Source organism: Pseudophryne corroboree, chromosome 6 (genome assembly GCF_028390025.1).
Source record: "Pseudophryne corroboree isolate aPseCor3 chromosome 6, aPseCor3.hap2, whole genome shotgun sequence".
Taxonomy (NCBI): domain Eukaryota; kingdom Metazoa; phylum Chordata; class Amphibia; order Anura; family Myobatrachidae; genus Pseudophryne; species Pseudophryne corroboree.
In genome coordinates this window covers 395,169,794-395,191,832 of record NC_086449.1, presented here as the reverse complement: position 1 = coordinate 395,191,832, position 22,039 = coordinate 395,169,794, and the positions used below count along the sequence as shown (strand labels likewise).

Here is a 22,039-nt window from a genome sequence, read left to right as displayed (position 1 = left end):
TTTAAACTTTCAGTCCAATTAAGAACTTGTCATAGGCAACTCTTTTTTTTTTTTTTTTTTTTGCAAGTACAACTGAATAAAGGACTGAGGTTATGCATCATTGAAACATACAGGTGTCAAATCCGCTAGTTACCCAGTTACACAGACTACTACCAAATCACAAATAAAGGCTGTACTCTAAATCTGGCTGGTGTCCATACAAAAAGGGAAATAAATACATAAAAAAAAAAAAACTAAAACATTTTTTATTTCTTTCAGTCCCACATGATAAGAATGTTGTGGCTTGGAAAAATATATGCTGGTGCTATTACCCTGGTATCTGTGGAATTTAGTATATACTTCTTATGCACACATTAGAATATATATTGATTTCCTACATTATCATTTGCTGCTTCAACAGTGTGGGTAGGGACAAATGTATTGATTAACACTTCCCTTGTACATGAGAAGTAGGGTTACAGTATATAAAAATAAACAGTCAATAATATGAAGGTTATAAATGTAAACGTGTGAAAATGTAGCGTGTAGGCATCAAAATCCTATGAACTCTGGAGTCGGGAAGCTATAGCATGTGGAAACTACTGAAATCAACATTAATAGAGGCCCATTTTAAAGCTGATAACTTATCTTCCAGATGAAGGGGTGTCTAACGCTTTCAGCTTTACATTAAAGACATTACAAATATTTGCTAATTCAATACTTCCTTCCTCAAACGATTCTAGGATCAGGGATATCTGGCAGACAGAAAGACAAACATAAACACGAACTTCAGCAGCTAAAATGTTTCCTGCGAACGTCTTTAGTAGTGTCAAGAACAGTTTACCTGAAGTTTAAGGCGCTGCACTCAAAGCCTGTATACATGTACTTGGCCAGTATTAGATCTTTATTGATCCCCAAATATTTATTGAAAAAAAAAAAATGTTGCAGCTTGTAAAACTATAACCTATCTGGGATGTGGTCAGCATCTGCAAAATGTCGACTTTCATAATATCAACATTGTAAATGTCGACAGTGACTGGCCAACATTAGGTTTAGGTTAGGGATATACTTAAGGTCCATACACACTTAACGATAAAATGAGCGACGTCGCTCATTTTCCCCCTCCTTCAGCGACGTCGCTCATTTTATCGTCAAGTGTGTATGCCGCCAGCGACGACCGATGCGCGGCCCCGCGGGTCGGCAACGATCGTCGCTGTCGGTAGGGAATGCATGAAGGATGTGGACTGTCGTCCACGACCTTCATGCAGGGCTGGCGGGGGCGTGACGTCACTGAGCGATATGAGCTGTCATATCGCTCAGTGCGTACAGGCGGCCGCCGACCGGCCGGCCTGGGAGGGGGAAACGTTAGACGATGTCGCTCACAGAGCGACATAGTCTAATGTGTATGGGCCTTTACTCCCCAAACACAGGTTTCTACTATTGCAAAACTGTTACTATATCTGCAACCACTGGAGCGTTAGCACAAGGTTAGGTTAGGCTTACTGCAGGAACAGCTCTATCGATGTGCCGCCGAATGCCGACATTGGTAGCCGTTCAGAACAAACACGTTCAATGTTGACAAAATATAGCAAAACCATCTATGGAGTCAATCGAATTAGCCACAATTTACTCACAGGTGCAAGTAAGTGCCAATATAGGCAGTACTTTTGGTACCACTGGATTTGCCGGTTTTCATTGGCAGACCCATAAGGCAGCGTACAAAATCCACAAACCTGGGGCAAGATAGTACCTTGAGGGGAGTGAATTCCGATGCTATTGGCAGTGTTTAGACACAGTCTCAATGGCAACTCGCCCTCCTCCCATGCAGGACTGATTTCATTGGATTGAGCCCCAGGTCTCTATATCTATTGCTGCTGTTATTTGTAGCCAATGATGTCAGAGAGTGATAAACTTTCTGTAACATATTTCACAGGAGTTCAAAGGCTGTTTAAACAACACATAATTCCTCTAACTTGGTTACTTCAGTCAAAAACTGCACTACTACAATGCAGCTCTGTGACCGCTTTGATAAAGATATACTGTAAATAGACATATCGAAGTCTATTTTCGTTTATCACGTTGACAGTCATCTTTTAAAGTAAGCCAAATAAGACAATGTTGCATTTAAAGTCAGACATGGAGCGGCTTCTCTAAACCATGAGTAGCGATAGGAAGATTAACTTGCTCACACTGAGCTTTAACTACTGTATATACTGGAATGCCTAATGACTACTGTATTAGCTAAAATGATCAAGTTGAGAACAAAGAATTAAGGTGTGTGTATTGTCTGGCCACTTTGTTCTACATGTGGAACATGCCTTTAGGAAGCTAATAATAAAATGCCTACGGTGCTTGCCTTGTTGAATGTACAATATTAATAACTTCTGTTGGGTTTTTGTTTTCTTTTTGAAGGAAACAAAAGCCTTAAGCTTATTTCTCAATCAAAAGCAGAAATTAGACATTTCATTTAATTCTTTTATCCTAAGCCTACTTGACAACTGTAGACTAAGATTTCTAGCGCACAACCCTGTACAATTTATACAAAACATATTAATGGGTTAAAATGCAATCTCATCCTACGCTCTATTCATTGCTACCAATTTTGCTTTATACAGTCACTCAGCAGTCTTTAATGCGACTATCCAGCTGTTAACAGTTTTCATTTCTCAGTAATAAACCACTAAAATCCACATTGTAAAATAATTTGGAGGCCCATTAGCACAGCAATAAACACAGACTGTCACTGCCAGCTCTCCATTGTTTAACTTTTCCCAAACAGTGGTTTACCCTTCTACATTCTTCTCCCTGCAGTATCATTTCTTCCTCCTGAATTAATTCCACTACTGGTTCTCCTTCATAGGCTTTTGTTGAATGAGCAATTGCTAGTGGAGTAACCAACACCGCCCACAGCTGTGTCCCACAATAGCCCGAAGCTGCTAGCATTACGTTTTCTCGAGGATTTGGTCACGCTGCCCTAACTGCTGCAGACACTGGCCTTATTCATAAAAACGTGCAGGAGTAGGGATTTTCAGCAGGATTCCTTTACCTGTTTCCCCACCACAAAACAGTGAAATAAATGGATTGGGTCATGAGATGCTTGGCCTGGAATGCAAACCAACAGTTTGACAAGTCAATAAAAAGCCACCCATCCTTACCCAAATAAATAGAAAGCACCAGGGTTAAGGACAACACAATCTGGATATGCCCATAGAGGGCAGTTTAACGATCCCTATTCTTCTGTTACTGCATACAAACACCAAGGTAGTCGCTATTTAAGTGAGCTTGTGCTAAGTATGGTGACCTAACACTGAACAAAGCAGAAAGCTGCCTGCCACTCGGCACTGTGTCTGAGAAGTCAAATATAAATGAGAAGCTATACAACGAATAGTACTGGGGATTTGCTGATCTGTTAATGTCCAGCAGATTAAGTGTTGGGAGCAAAAGAAAATACATAATTTAAATACATACAGAGGAGAACTTTATTACCTATAATATGCAAGATACTCTAGAACCGTCCATAAAGCTTACCTTGAAGACATGTTGGGCTAGACACTGCATGTTTACATGAAGGAAAATAAATGTGTAGGACATGATGCCAATGTTGGAATCGCAGAGAGCCACAAACTACTGATCTCCAACAGTTGTTAGACTCCTAAGGGCCCTACACCGACATGAACAAGAAATTGTTCATATATTTCAGTGTGTAGGCACCAACAATGAGCGATGCGAGGCCACGCGGTCATTCATCGTTGGTGCCGGCTCATTTATGCCTGCAAGTCAATATGGACAATACCGTCCATATTAGCATGCAGGGCTATGGGGCAAGGAGACGCCGTCAAACCCCCTCCCCTGCCGGGTCGGCCATATCAGCTGTCTGGCACCTTGGCGACAAATGTGTAGGGGTTATAACTTATAACAGTTCCCCTATGTCCTGACAGAGCAGAATGTAGCATGAGGTGCACTGTAACAGTTAGCCGGTCCCTTGCATAGAAAATTACAGTAAGTGATTGCGTATGGACAAACAAATTTACAGTGGCTTTGTGAATGCTATGTTGCATTAGATGTGATGTCAAACTAATCCGCTACATTAAGTACATCAGTGTCCAGTAGATGCCATATCGATATGGCATATCTTAAGCACCTACTGGCATTAACTCAATTAGTGATCAGTGACTTGATAACAATGCATAGAAAGTGCTGTAATGCGTTGTTCAAATACTACATTAAGAAGCAGTCTTAAATATTTATAATCTAAATCAACTAACACCATTATGGATAAGATCTGTTAAAAAAACCCATTAAAACACAATTTATGGAACAACAAACACATTGATTCCTGCGCTAATTAATTATACAAATGATATGGCTCAGAGTTTGCTTGACTCAATAAAAATAAAACAAGAGGATAATTTAATATATATGATTCTTTTTTATTTTTATCACACATGCATACATGTATGTTAAGAATTAATTATGAATAAATTAATTAGACCGGTCTAAATAAAACATTAATCAAAAAAAGCAAAAAACAGAACATAATAATTAGATAATAATAAGCTAAAGGAGGTGGATCATAAGTAAACTACTGTGCACAGAAAAATCAATAAAATTGGTAAAAATCAGTCCATATGTAGGAACGTGCAGATAATTTGACCAGCTATAAATTGCAACAGTGTCTCGTTGTGTTTTGTAGTGTTAGACACTCTTCATCAAATTGCCACTCAGCCAAAATGCAATAGGTAAGTGCAACAAACGCTCCACAACGGAGCTTTAATATGATTCGCACCTGAAGCTGACATGCGGAACAGGAAAATAATATATGAGACGGTCTCGGGCTGCGGGAGGGCGCTTCACTGGCGCCTGATGTATTATTATTGTTAATTACCCCGACTTCCAGGCTCTGTGAGTCCACGTCTCCGGGTGCCGTATGCAGACACCTACGTCCCGTTGGTGAGCACACACTCACCGTTGATTCTCCCGGTGATGCCGCTGAAGCCCGACTTCCAGGCTCTGTGAGTCCGCGTCTCCGGGTGCCGTATGCAGACACCTGCGTTTTGGTGGTACTCACACGTTCACCATTGATTCTCCAGATAATGTCGCTGGAAATGATGTGCTGTAAAAGTGCAATTTAGCTGGTGCAAAAAGGTCCAAATAAGCTGCTTCCCTGACGCGTTTCGCTCCTCTTATGGGGAGAATTTATGGAAGCTGTGTGCAGAGATAAGCTTAATTTGCAGACTGACTTTTTATTTATTTAGGGAACCAAATTCGGTCTAATTATATTAGAAGTGAAACCAGTAAATTTCCCTGAAGTAGTAAACTAGCAGTATTGGACTTGGTATGCCAGCAAATCAGATTGTTGCTGATTATGAACTTGTTCTGAAGACTGCATAAAACTAGAACTAAGCAGTGTCATTTTAGTCCACAGAAAAATAGCTAGAGTACTAAACCTAAAACACCACTGGCTGATGAGACATTTGGGATATGATCACATCTTAGAGTTAGAGATGAGCATTAGATGTGGAATTACTTTCATTCTTCATTTGCAAACAGAAACACGTGAATACGTCTATTAATGGTCTGTCTGGAATTCAAACCACAACACAGAGCAGATAGAATTTATAGTCTATAGGTTAATTCAGAGAGAATATTTAGGGCAGATTCAATTAAGCCTACGGAGGGGGCAGCAGAATCAGCCTACTGTATCTGGCTGATAAGTGCGCAGTGCGAGTTGCCAACATGTAACTGAATCTGCCCCATAGCAAGGAATGGGTGTTCCAAGGAATGTGACCTAAGAAAAGCAGAACTTAAAAGGCGATATTGCTGGAACCTTGTACCACTAGGAAGCGGAAATCGCTCAAAAAGAAAAGAAAAAAATCACAGTGACTGGGCTCATCTCTACTTAGTGGCATGGCCGGACTTGGCCATCTAGCAAATGCAGAAGGGCCGATGAATAATGGTTCTAAAGGTCAGCGCACTAATTGGTTGGTGAGGGTATGTAATGGGTGTGTGATGGTCTGGGTGAAGTTTGTGTACCACGTGGATGTGTGTGTTAATGATGGTCACTCTAACCGTTGGATTGCCGTGTGCATCTAGTTTTATTTTTGTTTTTATTTTAAAAAGTGTTCATACAGTATCAAGGTTGTCCTTATTGGTAACAACCTATGAGGATTGGATAATGGTTCCTTTCAGTTATTTGTCCACCTCTTTCAGGTGTGTCCTGCAGACTACCCTTTATTTTGTATACCTTCCTAGTGGTATACAAGATGGACCCCAGTTCAGGTGAATGTCAGGTGTACCCTGCGGGTCACCTTTACCATAGGGGTGATGAGAGCCTATGTTCCCTCTGAGTCTGGATGCTGGATGGTGTCTATGGAGTATGATCAGTGCGGCGTCCCGCCTGTCATACACCTTCTGTGTGCAGCACTGAGGTGTGAGAGAGTGGGCTGTGTGCACTGACACTTACCGCCGTGGACAGGATTTTCTGCTGCCTGTCGCCGGTGAGCCGCGTCTCTGCTGTTCCCCCCTCAGGCTGTCAGTCCTCCGTTACCTCCGTCTTTCTTAGTAGATGTTCTCCCCAGCGGCAGCCGGTCCCCTCCGTGGCTTCTTCTGTCTCCCTTACTGTGCGCGCTGTCTGGCGGCAGCTGATCTCCTTCGCCTCCTCCTCGTCGTCCGCGTTCCGTCCTGCCGCTTCCGGGTTCGCGCGTCACGTTCAGTACCACGTGAGCGCTCTTTCAGTGCAAAGTTCAGATTGCCCTGTTCCCTTCTCCGGCCGGAGAGGGGAATCTGTAGGCTGTATTTTGTGAATGAGTGTGATGTTAATTACGTCCCAACGCGTTTCAGCACGAATGCCTTTGTCTAGGGTTACAAGTGTATGTTCCTGTGCCCATTATATGGTGCAGTTACCATGTTGATTGGTCCATATAGATTGTCTTTGGTCACCGCCCACCACTGTGATTGGTTGCGGTGACTCTCCACCTGTCAATCAATCACATCATGTCGTCTATGTGTTTCGGACTTGCTCTTACTCCTAAGTGCAGGTCTCATTATTAACATGGACTACAATGTCAGCGTTGAGTTCTGTAAACTATACCCAGCTGCCTGTGCCTCTAGGTTGCAGTCTGTGGGTGATTGTATAGTTACATGAAAATGGATTGCAATATGGGGATGCCGTTATGCTGTATTGCTGTATTGGATATTGGGGTAATTAATTAATGTGGGTGGTCTGTCCTGTCAGTATGGGGTGGTGGTCGGGTGTAGGGGGAAGGATGTGGGGGATGGGGGGGGGGGGGGGGAATCTCTGGTTGGACTATGCGAGCCTTTAATTGAGACGTGGTGGGGAGGGTATGAGGGGGGTGATGAAGGGGGGGGGTTGGGGTTGAACGGGGGGGGGGGGGAAAGAGAGAAAGGACAGGATGTGTAGGGTGGGTGTGGGGTCAGTGCTTCTGATGCTGTGTTTCAACCCGTATTGTTAGAGGGCTGCGGCAATGTTGTAGTCTATGTTTAATCCTCTTGGTGTTAAGGTTTTCAGATTATAGATCCATCTGAGTTCCTCCCTATTGATTTTTTTCAGGTAGTCTCCCCCTCGCCAGTTGTTGGTTATCTGTTTTATTGCCAAAAAGTGTAGTTTGGATGGGTCCTGCATGTGAGTCTCCTTAAAGTGCTGTGAAACACTGTGTTTCTCATATCCCTTCTTTATGTTCTGTATGTGCTCGGAGATCCTAATCTTTAGTGTTCTAATGGTGCGTCCCACATATTGTAGTCCGCATGGGCAGGTGATAAGGTATATCACCCCTTTTGTGTGGCATGTGAGTTCCTCTCTAATCTCATATTTTTGACCGGTGATATGCGAGCAAAATCCTGTGGTATTCTGTGTTGTTCTGGAGTTTGTTGTTCTGCACCCTAAACACGACCCACAGTGGTAAAATCCTCTCTTTCTCTTAGTACCCTCTAGTGTGGTCTGTATTTGTCTTGATGGTGGGATGTGATTATGTACTAATTTTTCCCTCAGGTCTGGGGCCTTCCTATACACTACTTTTGGTTGTTGGGGTAATATTTTCGCTAACGTGTCATCTTGCATTAAGATGGCCCAGTGTTTCAGTATGCTCTGTTTCATCCTACCTGCTCCGGTGTTGTACTGTGTTATGAAATAAATGTCGTTGTTGTGCTGTTTCTCTTGTCTCTCCTTGTATTTCAGTAAGTCATGTCTATCTGTGTCCTCCAATTTCTTATATGCTTTATGTACAATCCCCTTGTCGTATTTCCTGTCTATGAATTTCTGTTTCAAGTCTTGTCCTTGTTTGTGATAGTCTTCTATCCGTGTGCAGTTCCTTCTCAGTCTTGTAAATTGTCCTGTCGGGATGCTCTGGAGCCAGTTTGGGTGGTGGCCACTTGTGGATAAGATGTAGCTATTCACGTCTACCTGTTTGTGGTGCGTGCGTGTGAGTATCTGGTTGTCCATTATATTGATCTCTAAATCAAGGAACACTACTTGTTCTTTGCTGTATTTTGTAGTGAAACGTAAATTCCTGTCATTCTTGCTGATGTGTAGTAGAAATGCTTGTAGTTGGTTCTCTGTCCCTTTCCATATGAATAGTACATCATCTATATACCTGTGCCAGAGGACCAGGTTCGCTCCGAAGTCATGCCCCTTCCAGATGTTATCCTCCTCCCACTTACTCATAAACAGGTTGGCATAACTCGGGGCGAACCTGGTCCCCATTGCTGTCCCTGTCCGCTGTTTGTAGTATTCATCGTCAAACCACGTGTAATTATGTTCAAGTATGAATGTGATGGCCTTTAGTATGAAATCTGTCTGCAGGGGTTGTAGTGTGTTGTCTTGTGAGAGGAAATGTCTTGCACTATCAGTCCCTTGCTTGTGATCTATGACTGTGTACAAGGATGTTACATCACTTGTCACTAAAAACATGTCTTCTGTCCAAACTGTATCCTGTAGTATTTGGAGTGTGTGAGTGGTGTCTCTTAGATAGGATTTCTGTTTAACTACATGTTGTTGTAGGAAGGAATCTATGTATCTGGAAAGGTTGGATGTAAGTGAGTTGATCCCTGAGATTATTGGTCTCCCCGGTGGGTGTTCCAAGTCTTTGTGTATCTTCGGGAGGTAGTAGAATACAGGTATTACAGGGTTTGTTGGGGTGAGAAAGTCAAATTCTTTTTTGTTGATGATCCCTAGTGATAGGCCTTCATTCAGTAGTGATTGTAACTGTCGTTTGTATTCCTGTGTTGGATCTCCTGTCAATTTGGTGTATGTTTGTGTATCCCCGAGCAATCGTTTTGATTCCTGTATGTAGTCTTTTTTATCTAGCAGTACAATGCCACCCCCCTTATCCGCCGGTTTAATGATCAGTGTTTTGGAGTTCTTAAGTTCCTCCAAGGCTTGTATCTCTCCCTTGTTCAGGTTCAGATGTTTATTACATGTGTTGTCCATTTTGTCTAAGTCATTAGTAAGTAGTTGTTCAAAGGTATTGATTATGTGTCCCTTTATGTGTTGTGGGTAAAATGTTGATTGCGGTTTGTGGTCAGTGTGTTTGAAGGTTGAGGTTTGTTCGTCTGGTTTGTGTTGTAGGTGGGTTTGTGCAAAGAATTTTTTGAGTGTGATCTTCCTAGTGAATGCCTGTATGTCCATATATGTGTCGAATTTGTTCATCTTTCTAGTTGGGGCGAATTTGAGTCCTTTATTGAGTAGTTGCTTGTGTTGTTCCTCTAGGTGGAAACTGCTTAGGTTAAATATCCCTTCAACTGACGGTTTTTTCTCTGTGTCCTTATTGGTTTTGTTTTTTTGACCTCCCCTACAGCCTCGTCTAGTTCTATGAGTTTTCTTTTGTTGGTCTGCGTGTGTTTTGACGGTGTTTGGCAGGCCGCAATGCCTGCCTCTAAATCTAAAAAATCTATGTCCCAATGTTCTCCATTTTTTGTGGTTATGTTGGTGGGTGTTTGGTCTTGTGTTTTCTCTACTTGTGTGGTACTTTCTGTCCCTAGGCTGCCATGTTTTCCTATCTGTGTATCTGTTAGTGCCGTCAGACATCCTTTCTCCAGTGATTGTCTTATTGTGGCCTCGTACTTTGGATCCTCTATCTCGTGGATTGAGAAAGATGATTCTGCTTCTATCATACATGATATGTCCGTAATGTCCGATTCTGTTTCAGATTCCCTGTCTGTGGATCTTGCTATGTTTGAGTGGATCAGTGTCATGTATGCCTGATACGTCAGAATCTTGTTGGTGTTTGGGTGTCTGTATGTTTTCAAAATGGTCTTGTGTTTGTTTGTGCTCTGGGTCGTGTTCTTACACCTAGATTTGAAATGTGTTGGTATCCCTATTGTGGAGGGTGTGGCTTTCCTTCCTTTCTGTGTGCTCTTGATGCCCCACCTGTCCCTGAGGAATTTTTTCTTTTTCCTTTCAATAATGATATCCTCCCCCTTTCTTAATCTGTTTTGAGTCAGTGTCTCTATTTTCTGATAGTCTTGATCCTTTTGATATAATTCCAAATTGTTGTGTAGTGAGATGATATCTTTATCTATTGTTGCTAGATCCTTCTCGTGTTGTTCTATAATAATGTGTATCAGTTTCAAGGAACATTCTTTAAGAGTGTTGTTCCATTTGTCCATGAACTCTTTGTTCTCTCTATTATGTGTCGGTATTTTCTTAATAGTCAGTCCCTTTGGTATGGTTTTTTGGTCTGCGTACCATTGTAATGCAAATGTGTCCCACCATAATTTTGTCTCTTGTTTGAGTAGGCGTTCCAATCGGACTATGTGTGTACATAGATCCTGTCCCTTGCTGAGGAATGATGTGGTTTGTTCAAAGTTGGTGAATGTTTCTTTTGCCCTATCTATACGGTCATTCCTGTAGTCTAATAATCCCATGTGTGACTGTTTTGATGTTGATCTCTGCGTGTCCTAGTGGAAAATGAAGTTACGGGGGTGCGATGTGTGCTGCAGCTTCTTGTGGACAATACGTTAATTGGAAAAAGGGGGGTGGAAGCTGCGCTCACAGAGTGGGGTACCAATTGTGCTGCTGTACCTGAAGGCGTCCTACCTCCTTGCGTGGAATAATGGTTCTAAAGGTCAGCGCACTAATTGGTTGGTGAGGGTATGTAATGGGTGTGTGATGGTCTGGGTGAAGTTTGTGTACCACGTGGATGTGTGTGTTAATGATGGTCACTCTAACCGTTGGATTGCCGTGTGCATCTAGTTTTATTTTTGTTTTTATTTTAAAAAGTGTTCATACAGTATCAAGGTTGTCCTTATTGGTAACAACCTATGAGGATTGGATAATGGTTCCTTTCAGTTATTTGTCCACCTCTTTCAGGTGTGTCCTGCAGACTACCCTTTATTTTGTATACCTTCCTAGTGGTATACAAGATGGACCCCAGTTCAGGTGAATGTCAGGTGTACCCTGCGGGTCACCTTTACCATAGGGGTGATGAGAGCCTATGTTCCCTCTGAGTCTGGATGCTGGATGGTGTCTATGGAGTATGATCAGTGCGGCGTCCCGCCTGTCATACACCTTCTGTGTGCAGCACTGAGGTGTGAGAGAGTGGGCTGTGTGCACTGACACTTACCGCCGTGGACAGGATTTTCTGCTGCCTGTCGCCGGTGAGCCGCGTCTCTGCTGTTCCCCCCTCAGGCTGTCAGTCCTCCGTTACCTCCGTCTTTCTTAGTAGATGTTCTCCCCAGCGGCAGCCGGTCCCCTCCGTGGCTTCTTCTGTCTCCCTTACTGTGCGCGCTGTCTGGCGGCAGCTGATCTCCTTCGCCTCCTCCTCGTCGTCCGCGTTCCGTCCTGCCGCTTCCGGGTTCGCGCGTCACGTTCAGTACCACGTGAGCGCTCTTTCAGTGCAAAGTTCAGATTGCCCTGTTCCCTTCTCCGGCCGGAGAGGGGAATCTGTAGGCTGTATTTTGTGAATGAGTGTGATGTTAATTACGTCCCAACGCGTTTCAGCACGAATGCCTTTGTCTAGGGTTACAAGTGTATGTTCCTGTGCCCATTATATGGTGCAGTTACCATGTTGATTGGTCCATATAGATGTCTGACGGCACTAACAGATACACAGATAGGAAAACATGGCAGCCTAGGGACAGAAAGTACCACACAAGTAGAGAAAACACAAGACCAAACACCCACCAACATAACCACAAAAAATGGAGAACATTGGGACATAGATTTTTTAGATTTAGAGGCAGGCATTGCGGCCTGCCAAACACCGTCAAAACACACGCAGACCAACAAAAGAAAACTCATAGAACTAGACGAGGCTGTAGGGGAGGTCAAAAAAACAAAACCAATAAGGACACAGAGAAAAAACCGTCAGTTGAAGGGATATTTAACCTAAGCAGTTTCCACCTAGAGGAACAACACAAGCAACTACTCAATAAAGGACTCAAATTCGCCCCAACTAGAAAGATGAACAAATTCGACACATATATGGACATACAGGCATTCACTAGGAAGATCACACTCAAAAAATTCTTTGCACAAACCCACCTACAACACAAACCAGACGAACAAACCTCAACCTTCAAACACACTGACCACAAACCGCAATCAACATTTTACCCACAACACATAAAGGGACACATAATCAATACCTTTGAACAACTACTTACTAATGACTTAGACAAAATGGACAACACATGTAATAAACATCTGAACCTGAACAAGGGAGAGATACAAGCCTTGGAGGAACTTAAGAACTCCAAAACACTGATCATTAAACCGGCGGATAAGGGGGGTGGCATTGTACTGCTAGATAAAAAAGACTACATACAGGAATCAAAACGATTGCTCGGGGATACACAAACATACACCAAATTGACAGGAGATCCAACACAGGAATACAAACGACAGTTACAATCACTACTGAATGAAGGCCTATCACTAGGGATCATCAACAAAAAAGAATTTGACTTTCTCACCCCAACAAACCCTGTAATACCTGTATTCTACTACCTCCCGAAGATACACAAAGACTTGGAACACCCACCGGGGAGACCAATAATCTCAGGGATCAACTCACTTACATCCAACCTTTCCAGATACATAGATTCCTTCCTACAACAACATGTAGTTAAACAGAAATCCTATCTAAGAGACACCACTCACACACTCCAAATACTACAGGATACAGTTTGGACAGAAGACATGTTTTTAGTGACAAGTGATGTAACATCCTTGTACACAGTCATAGATCACAAGCAAGGGACTGATAGTGCAAGACATTTCCTCTCACAAGACAACACACTACAACCCCTGCAGACAGATTTCATACTAAAGGCCATCACATTCATACTTGAACATAATTACACGTGGTTTGACGATGAATACTACAAACAGCGGACAGGGACAGCAATGGGGACCAGGTTCGCCCCGAGTTATGCCAACCTGTTTATGAGTAAGTGGGAGGAGGATAACATCTGGAAGGGGCATGACTTCGGAGCGAACCTGGTCCTCTGGCACAGGTATATAGATGATGTACTATTCATATGGAAAGGGACAGAGAACCAACTACAAGCATTTCTACTACACATCAGCAAGAATGACAGGAATTTACGTTTCACTACAAAATACAGCAAAGAACAAGTAGTGTTCCTTGATTTAGAGATCAATATAATGGACAACCAGATACTCACACGCACGCACCACAAACAGGTAGACGTGAATAGCTACATCTTATCCACAAGTGGCCACCACCCAAACTGGCTCCAGAGCATCCCGACAGGACAATTTACAAGACTGAGAAGGAACTGCACACGGATAGAAGACTATCACAAACAAGGACAAGACTTGAAACAGAAATTCATAGACAGGAAATACGACAAGGGGATTGTACATAAAGCATATAAGAAATTGGAGGACACAGATAGACATGACTTACTGAAATACAAGGAGAGACAAGAGAAACAGCACAACAACGACATTTATTTCATAACACAGTACAACACCGGAGCAGGTAGGATGAAACAGAGCATACTGAAACACTGGGCCATCTTAATGCAAGATGACACGTTAGCGAAAATATTACCCCAACAACCAAAAGTAGTGTATAGGAAGGCCCCAGACCTGAGGGAAAAATTAGTACATAATCACATCCCACCATCAAGACAAATACAGACCACACTAGAGGGTACTAAGAGAAAGAGAGGATTTTACCACTGTGGGTCGTGTTTAGGGTGCAGAACAACAAACTCCAGAACAACACAGAATACCACAGGATTTTGCTCGCATATCACCGGTCAAAAATATGAGATTAGAGAGGAACTCACATGCCACACAAAAGGGGTGATATACCTTATCACCTGCCCATGCGGACTACAATATGTGGGACGCACCATTAGAACACTAAAGATTAGGATCTCCGAGCACATACAGAACATAAAGAAGGGATATGAGAAACACAGTGTTTCACAGCACTTTAAGGAGACTCACATGCAGGACCCATCCAAACTACACTTTTTGGCAATAAAACAGATAACCAACAACTGGCGAGGGGGAGACTACCTGAAAAAAATCAATAGGGAGGAACTCAGATGGATCTATAATCTGAAAACCTTAACACCAAGAGGATTAAACATAGACTACAACATTGCCGCAGCCCTCTAACAATACGGGTTGAAACACAGCATCAGAAGCACTGACCCCACACCCACCCTACACATCCTGTCCTTTCTCTCTTTCCCCCCCCCCCCCCGTTCAACCCCAACCCCCCCCCTTCATCACCCCCCTCATACCCTCCCCACCACGTCTCAATTAAAGGCTCGCATAGTCCAACCAGAGATTCCCCCCCCCCCCCCATCCCCCACATCCTTCCCCCTACACCCGACCACCACCCCATACTGACAGGACAGACCACCCACATTAATTAATTACCCCAATATCCAATACAGCAATACAGCATAACGGCATCCCCATATTGCAATCCATTTTCATGTAACTATACAATCACCCACAGACTGCAACCTAGAGGCACAGGCAGCTGGGTATAGTTTACAGAACTCAACGCTGACATTGTAGTCCATGTTAATAATGAGACCTGCACTTAGGAGTAAGAGCAAGTCCGAAACACATAGACGACATGATGTGATTGATTGACAGGTGGAGAGTCACCGCAACCAATCACAGTGGTGGGCGGTGACCAAAGACAATCTATATGGACCAATCAACATGGTAACTGCACCATATAATGGGCACAGGAACATACACTTGTAACCCTAGACAAAGGCATTCGTGCTGAAACGCGTTGGGACGTAATTAACATCACACTCATTCACAAAATACAGCCTACAGATTCCCCTCTCCGGCCGGAGAAGGGAACAGGGCAATCTGAACTTTGCACTGAAAGAGCGCTCACGTGGTACTGAACGTGACGCGCGAACCCGGAAGCGGCAGGACGGAACGCGGACGACGAGGAGGAGGCGAAGGAGATCAGCTGCCGCCAGACAGCGCGCACAGTAAGGGAGACAGAAGAAGCCACGGAGGGGACCGGCTGCCGCTGGGGAGAACATCTACTAAGAAAGACGGAGGTAACGGAGGACTGACAGCCTGAGGGGGGAACAGCAGAGACGCGGCTCACCGGCGACAGGCAGCAGAAAATCCTGTCCACGGCGGTAAGTGTCAGTGCACACAGCCCACTCTCTCACACCTCAGTGCTGCACACAGAAGGTGTATGACAGGCGGGACGCCGCACTGATCATACTCCATAGACACCATCCAGCATCCAGACTCAGAGGGAACATAGGCTCTCATCACCCCTATGGTAAAGGTGACCCGCAGGGTACACCTGACATTCACCTGAACTGGGGTCCATCTTGTATACCACTAGGAAGGTATACAAAATAAAGGGTAGTCTGCAGGACACACCTGAAAGAGGTGGACAAATAACTGAAAGGAACCATTATCCAATCCTCATAGGTTGTTACCAATAAGGACAACCTTGATACTGTATGAACACTTTTTAAAATAAAAACAAAAATAAAACTAGATGCACACGGCAATCCAACGGTTAGAGTGACCATCATTAACACACACATCCACGTGGTACACAAACTTCACCCAGACCATCACACACCCATTACATACCCTCACCAACCAATTAGTGCGCTGACCTTTAGAACCATTATTCCACGCAAGGAGGTAGGACGCCTTCAGGTACAGCAGCACAATTGGTACCCCACTCTGTGAGCGCAGCTTCCACCCCCCTTTTTCCAGAAGGGCCGATGGCCTGGTAGGCTGATCTGGCTGTCTGTAGGCCTGTCCATGCAGCTCTGCCTCCTGGTGCTTTGCGTGGGAGTCATGCTTCGATGGGGCACAATGCGTGGTCACGTCCCCTTTTTCAGTGCGTGCACAGAAAGAATGCCAGGGCAAATATAGTATTTAGCCCCAGTCAATCCCTAGTGGTCAGTACAAATTTAAAAGTGCATTACTAATTGTGTTTTCACCACAAGTAATAATCATTCGGAATATTAGTGCCCATATTATTGCTTCATATGGCAAAATGTTACTATCACTATGTACTATTAATATGCTCTCCAAATGAAAACCTGACTAACACATTTAAAGTGTGCAACGTAATTATTTGACCAACACTGTAACAAAGAAGGACATTTTTTAGTCAACAGGTTGTAGTTTTGTTGAATTGTAACAAAGCATAACGCGTTGCATACAGCAATCATTACTTACATTGTGTCTTGGCCTGCACCGACCCTCAGTGTCAGTCGTGGGATTACAGGTGAAGGGGCTGGAACAGATAACTCCACTTTGGCCTGTTTAAAAGGTGAATTGAAAAAAAAAAAGAAAAAAGGATATCATGAACAACTGCAGTCTTTTCCAGATCTATGGTCCTGCATGCAAAACCTGTACATAACAGCTATGAATAAGGCTACGTAAACACTAGTATGATGAGCGCCTCATGCACTATTGTATACAATTTCCCAACATACGATATCGGGCATACACACTATACGATGAAACAATAAAGATAAGATGAAATGATGTAATTGTTTTGGTTTTTTAAAGAACTTTTTATTAAGCAGATCACATAAATATACATCATACCAATAGCAAGTTGAACATCGAAATGTAGGTTGAAACTGATGCATCTGCAATAAACATGCAATAACATACTATAAATGTGACCCAATTTTGCAATAAAGAGAGAGAACAATGTGTGACTTCTCAAAGACACTAACCTAAAGAGATTAAAGAGAATCAAAAGTGGAGAATGGATAGAAAAGAAGAGTCGTAGGAAAGGAAAAGAAGTAGAGCAAATGGGGAGGACCGTGGGTAGAGGTTACAGCAGTGAAACCAGGTAAGTAAATCAGCTACGAAACGGGGATGGGGCATTCTGAGTGGTCAGCCATGGGCCCCAGACCTTATCAAATGATTTAGAGGAATGGTTAATTATACCTGTCATATACTCCATTTTATGAACATATCAAATCCATGACAGAATTGACTGCATGGGTGATGGAATAGGTTTTTTCCATTCTATAGCTATCTGACATGTCATGGCAACGGAGACATGTTGCAGTAGCTTATTTTGGTGTCTGGAGAGGATGGGAAGATTAAGAGGAAGAAGAAAAAATCTAGGGTCAGAAGGGATGGGAACCCCGAATAGGTGCAAGAGGAGGGTGATGACCTCTTGCCATATTGCAGAGATCCGAGGACAGGTCCACCATATATGTAAGAAGGTGCCTTCTTCTGAGCAACCTATCCGAGGTGTCCGGAAACATGGCCTTCAACCTGGAGCATACATAGTACCATCGGTATAAAAGATTATAGGGATTTTCTTTCATTTTGACGCAGATGGAACTAGAAGCAGCATTATCCCATATGTCTGAACACTCCTCAGAATCTAAGTTGGTTCCCAAATCCGCCTCCCATGCCAACTCATGGGAATCCCGTGCATGGGGACTCATCTTCAATTAACAATGTATATATCTTAGAGATAAATCCTCTGGTTGAAGATCGCCCCCAGCACAGAGATTCAAAGGAAGACAAAGGCCTTCTTGTCAATATGGAATTAGTCTTGGAATGAAAGTGACGTATTTGTAAAAACCGGAAAAATTCCCTAGCAGGGATTGCTGCTTGTTCCTGAATATCCGAAAATTGAGGGAAGATGTTATCAACAGTAATATCATTTAAATACAGAATGTTCCCTACCTTCCAGAGATTGAAAGATGATTTACACATGCCAGGCGGGAAGTCAGGATTATGAAATAGTGGGATAAGGGGAGATGAGCCCACAGACAGTTAAACCGCCTGTTAGTAAAATCCCAGATGGCTAAGGAGCGAGAAACTATAGGATGGGAGGACACAGTCCGAGGACGGCGAGTCCTGGGGAGCCACAAGAGGGAGGAGAGCGTTGATAAACCCAGCTCCTCAGCCTCAATGTTAACCCAGACTTTCCCTGCTTTAGAAGCGCACCACTGCACACATTGCGAGAGCTGCGCCACGTAATAGTATTTCCGAAAATCGGGAATACCCAGCCCGCCACCTCGGGAGGGACGCTTAAGCAATTTCAATTTAATGCTGGGACGTTTTTGAGCCCATATATATTGGGAAGATTGGAATTGCAAAAATTTAAAGACATAAGGAGGAATATAGATTGGTAAAGTTTGGAATAAGTAATTTGATTTAATTTGGTCCAAAATATGGGGATAGTTGGCCTGAAATAACCGATGATGTCGGGGTGTTAAATAAATGCCCAGGTATTTAATTTTCTGTTTATGCCATGTAAAGGGGAATGAAGCTTCCAGAGCATGTTTAGATGAGGCAGGGATATAAAAATCTAGGACTTCAGTTTTATTGGTGTTGATTTTATAACCTGAGAATTGGGAGTATAACTCAGCGCTGTAATTGTTTTTAAGGCAGCACAAGCACAAGGAGGAGGACGGTCCAGGCTGACGTCAATGCCCTAAAATCGTATGGTTGTATGTACACACTATAAAAAAGCTCACGATATTGCACCATCTAGACTGCATGCAGGTCAGATGTTGGATGTAAAATGCGATCCGTGGGGCTGCGCATCAAATGATAAATCATGTGCGCACACTAGCCCCGCGCTCGTTCATCGTTGGTGACGGGTCGCTTATGAATGCAAGCCAATATGGACAATCTCATCCATATTAGCTTGCACTGCTATGGAGCCGGGTGGAGTGAAGAAAGTTCACTTCCCCCATCACCTCACCCCGCCGCTGGGTCGCCTGTCAGCCATATCGGCAGTCGGGCAGCTCGGAGGCGGGTCGCCGAATGTGTAGGGCCCTTTACATAATCACAGAACATAGCAATTTGACCACATTCTATTCAAATTCTATGCAATGAGTTTGCTCTGATTTATAATTGTACTTGCTCTCAGTGGGACTTAAAGAATTGGATGTATATATCTTTCTGCAGAATATGCATACATGTACTCTGCATATGTGGGCCTAGTAAAACAAGGATGTGAGGTGCAGACCTAGAAATAGACACAAATGCGAATGCGCCCCCCATAGTGCAAAACACACACGGATGGGTAAGACGGGTGTAGTATGTCTGACCGGCGGTCAGCTTACCGACGCCGGGATCCCGGCAGCATACCGACGCCGGGATCCCGGCGGGGAGGGGCGAGTGCAGCAAGCCCCTTGCGGGCTCGGTACACCCACGAGTGGAAATAGTCCCTGTTGGTCGGCGTGCCGACCATCGGGATAGTAACCCGGCGGGCTGGTGGAGGAGGTCATATGACTGTTGGTCAGCTGACCGGCGGTCACATGAATACCACCCGGGTAAGACAATCGCAGCCACCTTCAATTGGCTTACAGTGTCAGGGCCTCTTCTGATATATAAATCATTAGTGTGACTGCTATATTATACAAAGTTGCTGCCATCTCTTCACATTTCTTAAATGATATTTGCATTAAAACCACGGAAGAAGATTCCCATTTGAAAAGAAAAGACTATAGATGTTTGGATTTAATTCAATTTAATTTGTACTTTTATTTTTATCTGTGTCTTATTTTATTTTACACTGTAAATGTTACATTCACATTTCACAACAACACTGTCCATCACTAAAATATTAAGTGTATGATACTATTACAGAACTGGGTAACGTGATTTTCACACTTACTAATATTATCAAGCTATATATTTAAGCTTTTATTACTCCTGGTATAAACCAACTGCATATGCTATGGTTTCCTCCTGTCCTAAACAGGACACATATATTACTGCTGCAGACCTGGACTCATATTGAGTAAATAAAGGCAGAGTTGATAAAGCATGCCATACACAAAATGGAAGTAGTCACTTTCCGGAACACACCAGTGCAGTGGCAGAACTACTGGCGATGTAGCCGGTGCAATGCACCTAGGCCTGCGGCAATGAAGTGACCCAGATTTAACTACACTGACTCATCAACGAAGCAGGAGTAGGCAGTCCAGTTGGAAGAGGGTGGGGCTCCCTCCACTCTCACGGTCACACTGCTATTGCTGGGGTCCGATATCCCAATCTAGTGACCTGCCCCGGGGCGAAAACTAATGAGAGGAGCCTCTCTGTCCCCAGATCAAGCTACAGTAATCCCATGCCGGCCCGGGTCACCTCCATCACTATTTGTACCCTGGCTTTGCCCATGCTGTGTCTGCCAGATGAATACACCCTGCTGTGGATAGCTTCTCTGCGCAAGTCATAGACTGGGTGAAAGGTCAGATCTTCACTTACACCAGGGATTAAGCTTCATCAATAAGCATACCTCCGATTTATTGTAAACTCTCGCTCCCTATGTCTGTCTCTCTCTAACACATGCCTATCTCTCCCTGTGTAATCTCTCTCCCTTTTTCTCTCTGTCTCTCTCACACACACATATACTGTTGTTTCCACAGATCTGACTGTTGCTTGCTCTCGACTACCTTGATATAATTCTGTCGGTCTCCCTCACTAATACTTTCCCTTCATGGACCAGTGAACCCTTTAAACCAATTTACACCCTTGACTCCCTCCTATAAAGACCTCACATACCCTGCCTCTCCCCATCACTCTCTGCCTGTTACCCACTGCCTCTTCCTTTTACCCACTCTCTATCATCCTGTGCCACTGTCTATCACACTCTGATTCTCTGTCACTCTCTGCCTCTTCCTAGTCATCCACTGCCTTTCTATGTCACCATAGACAGTACCTCTCCCTGCAACCATCTCCTCTTCACTCACTACCTCTCCCTTTAACCTTCTCTCAAACACCAACTACCTCTCCCCGCCACCTCCTCATCATCCACTGCAAAGCAACATATAATGACCTTGAGGAGTGGAGCCCAAACCATATTTTTGCACCTGGGCCCACCACTCACAAGTTCCACCACTGCATCACTGGAATTTACCCTTTTCCTGCTTTCCGTGAATGGCTCAGTATAACAAGTCAGTCAAAGTGACAGCACCCCTGAACATAAAAAAAACAATTCACAAGGTGAAGGAATTGGATGACACTAGAAGGTGTAAAGCAAATCAATGCCCAGAGATCCTTGTGCATTTTTCACCTCTGTCCTGTTTATTATACGATGTATGACAGTAACACCTATCTATCATTAAGGTGAGTGGTTACATATAGTTTTTAAAAATGCCTTCAATTTTGGGGCGTAACAGGATGGTCTTACTTTGCAACTCTGTCAGAGTCATCATTTTGTTCCTCCAACAGATTTGTCTTATAGTCATTAATATGCCATTACCTATGACTACTCAGAGTGATGCGAGGAGGTAATGCTAGCCACTATGCCAAATCATGCTGCCAATCTTTAATAGCCTGCTTTTGGATGGTATGGTACCTGCTACAGGCACTTATTTGCTCGTGACTAAATCAATGTGACCACTAATTTAGAAAAAAAAAAAAAGACTGCTGGAAAGCGGGCAGAGAGTTGACTCCACATTCAGTAGCGCCCAATTTCCCCACAATTTGTTTCCTGGTCCTGGCACCTGTTAAAATCCAATGCAAAGTTGGAATTTTCTTGGTCAAATTTGAAGCACCACTCTCACTCAATGTGAGTTGCAGCTACTCTAAAGAACTGAGATCAGTCGCCACAGAGTA

General features: G+C 43.6%; 1 protein-coding gene across 2 annotated transcripts in view; it reads right to left on the bottom strand.

Annotated features, from left to right (window-relative positions):
* The window catches only part of TAF3 (TATA-box binding protein associated factor 3), a 251,817-nt gene that overhangs the window by 11,837 nt on the left and 217,941 nt on the right, over positions 1-22,039 (bottom strand). For both annotated transcript variants that reach the window (XM_063926823.1, XM_063926824.1), the window contains exon 4: positions 16,670-16,752. In XM_063926823.1, coding sequence (XP_063782893.1) covers positions 16,670-16,752 — 83 coding nt within the window. The remainder of the gene's footprint in view (positions 1-16,669; positions 16,753-22,039) is intronic.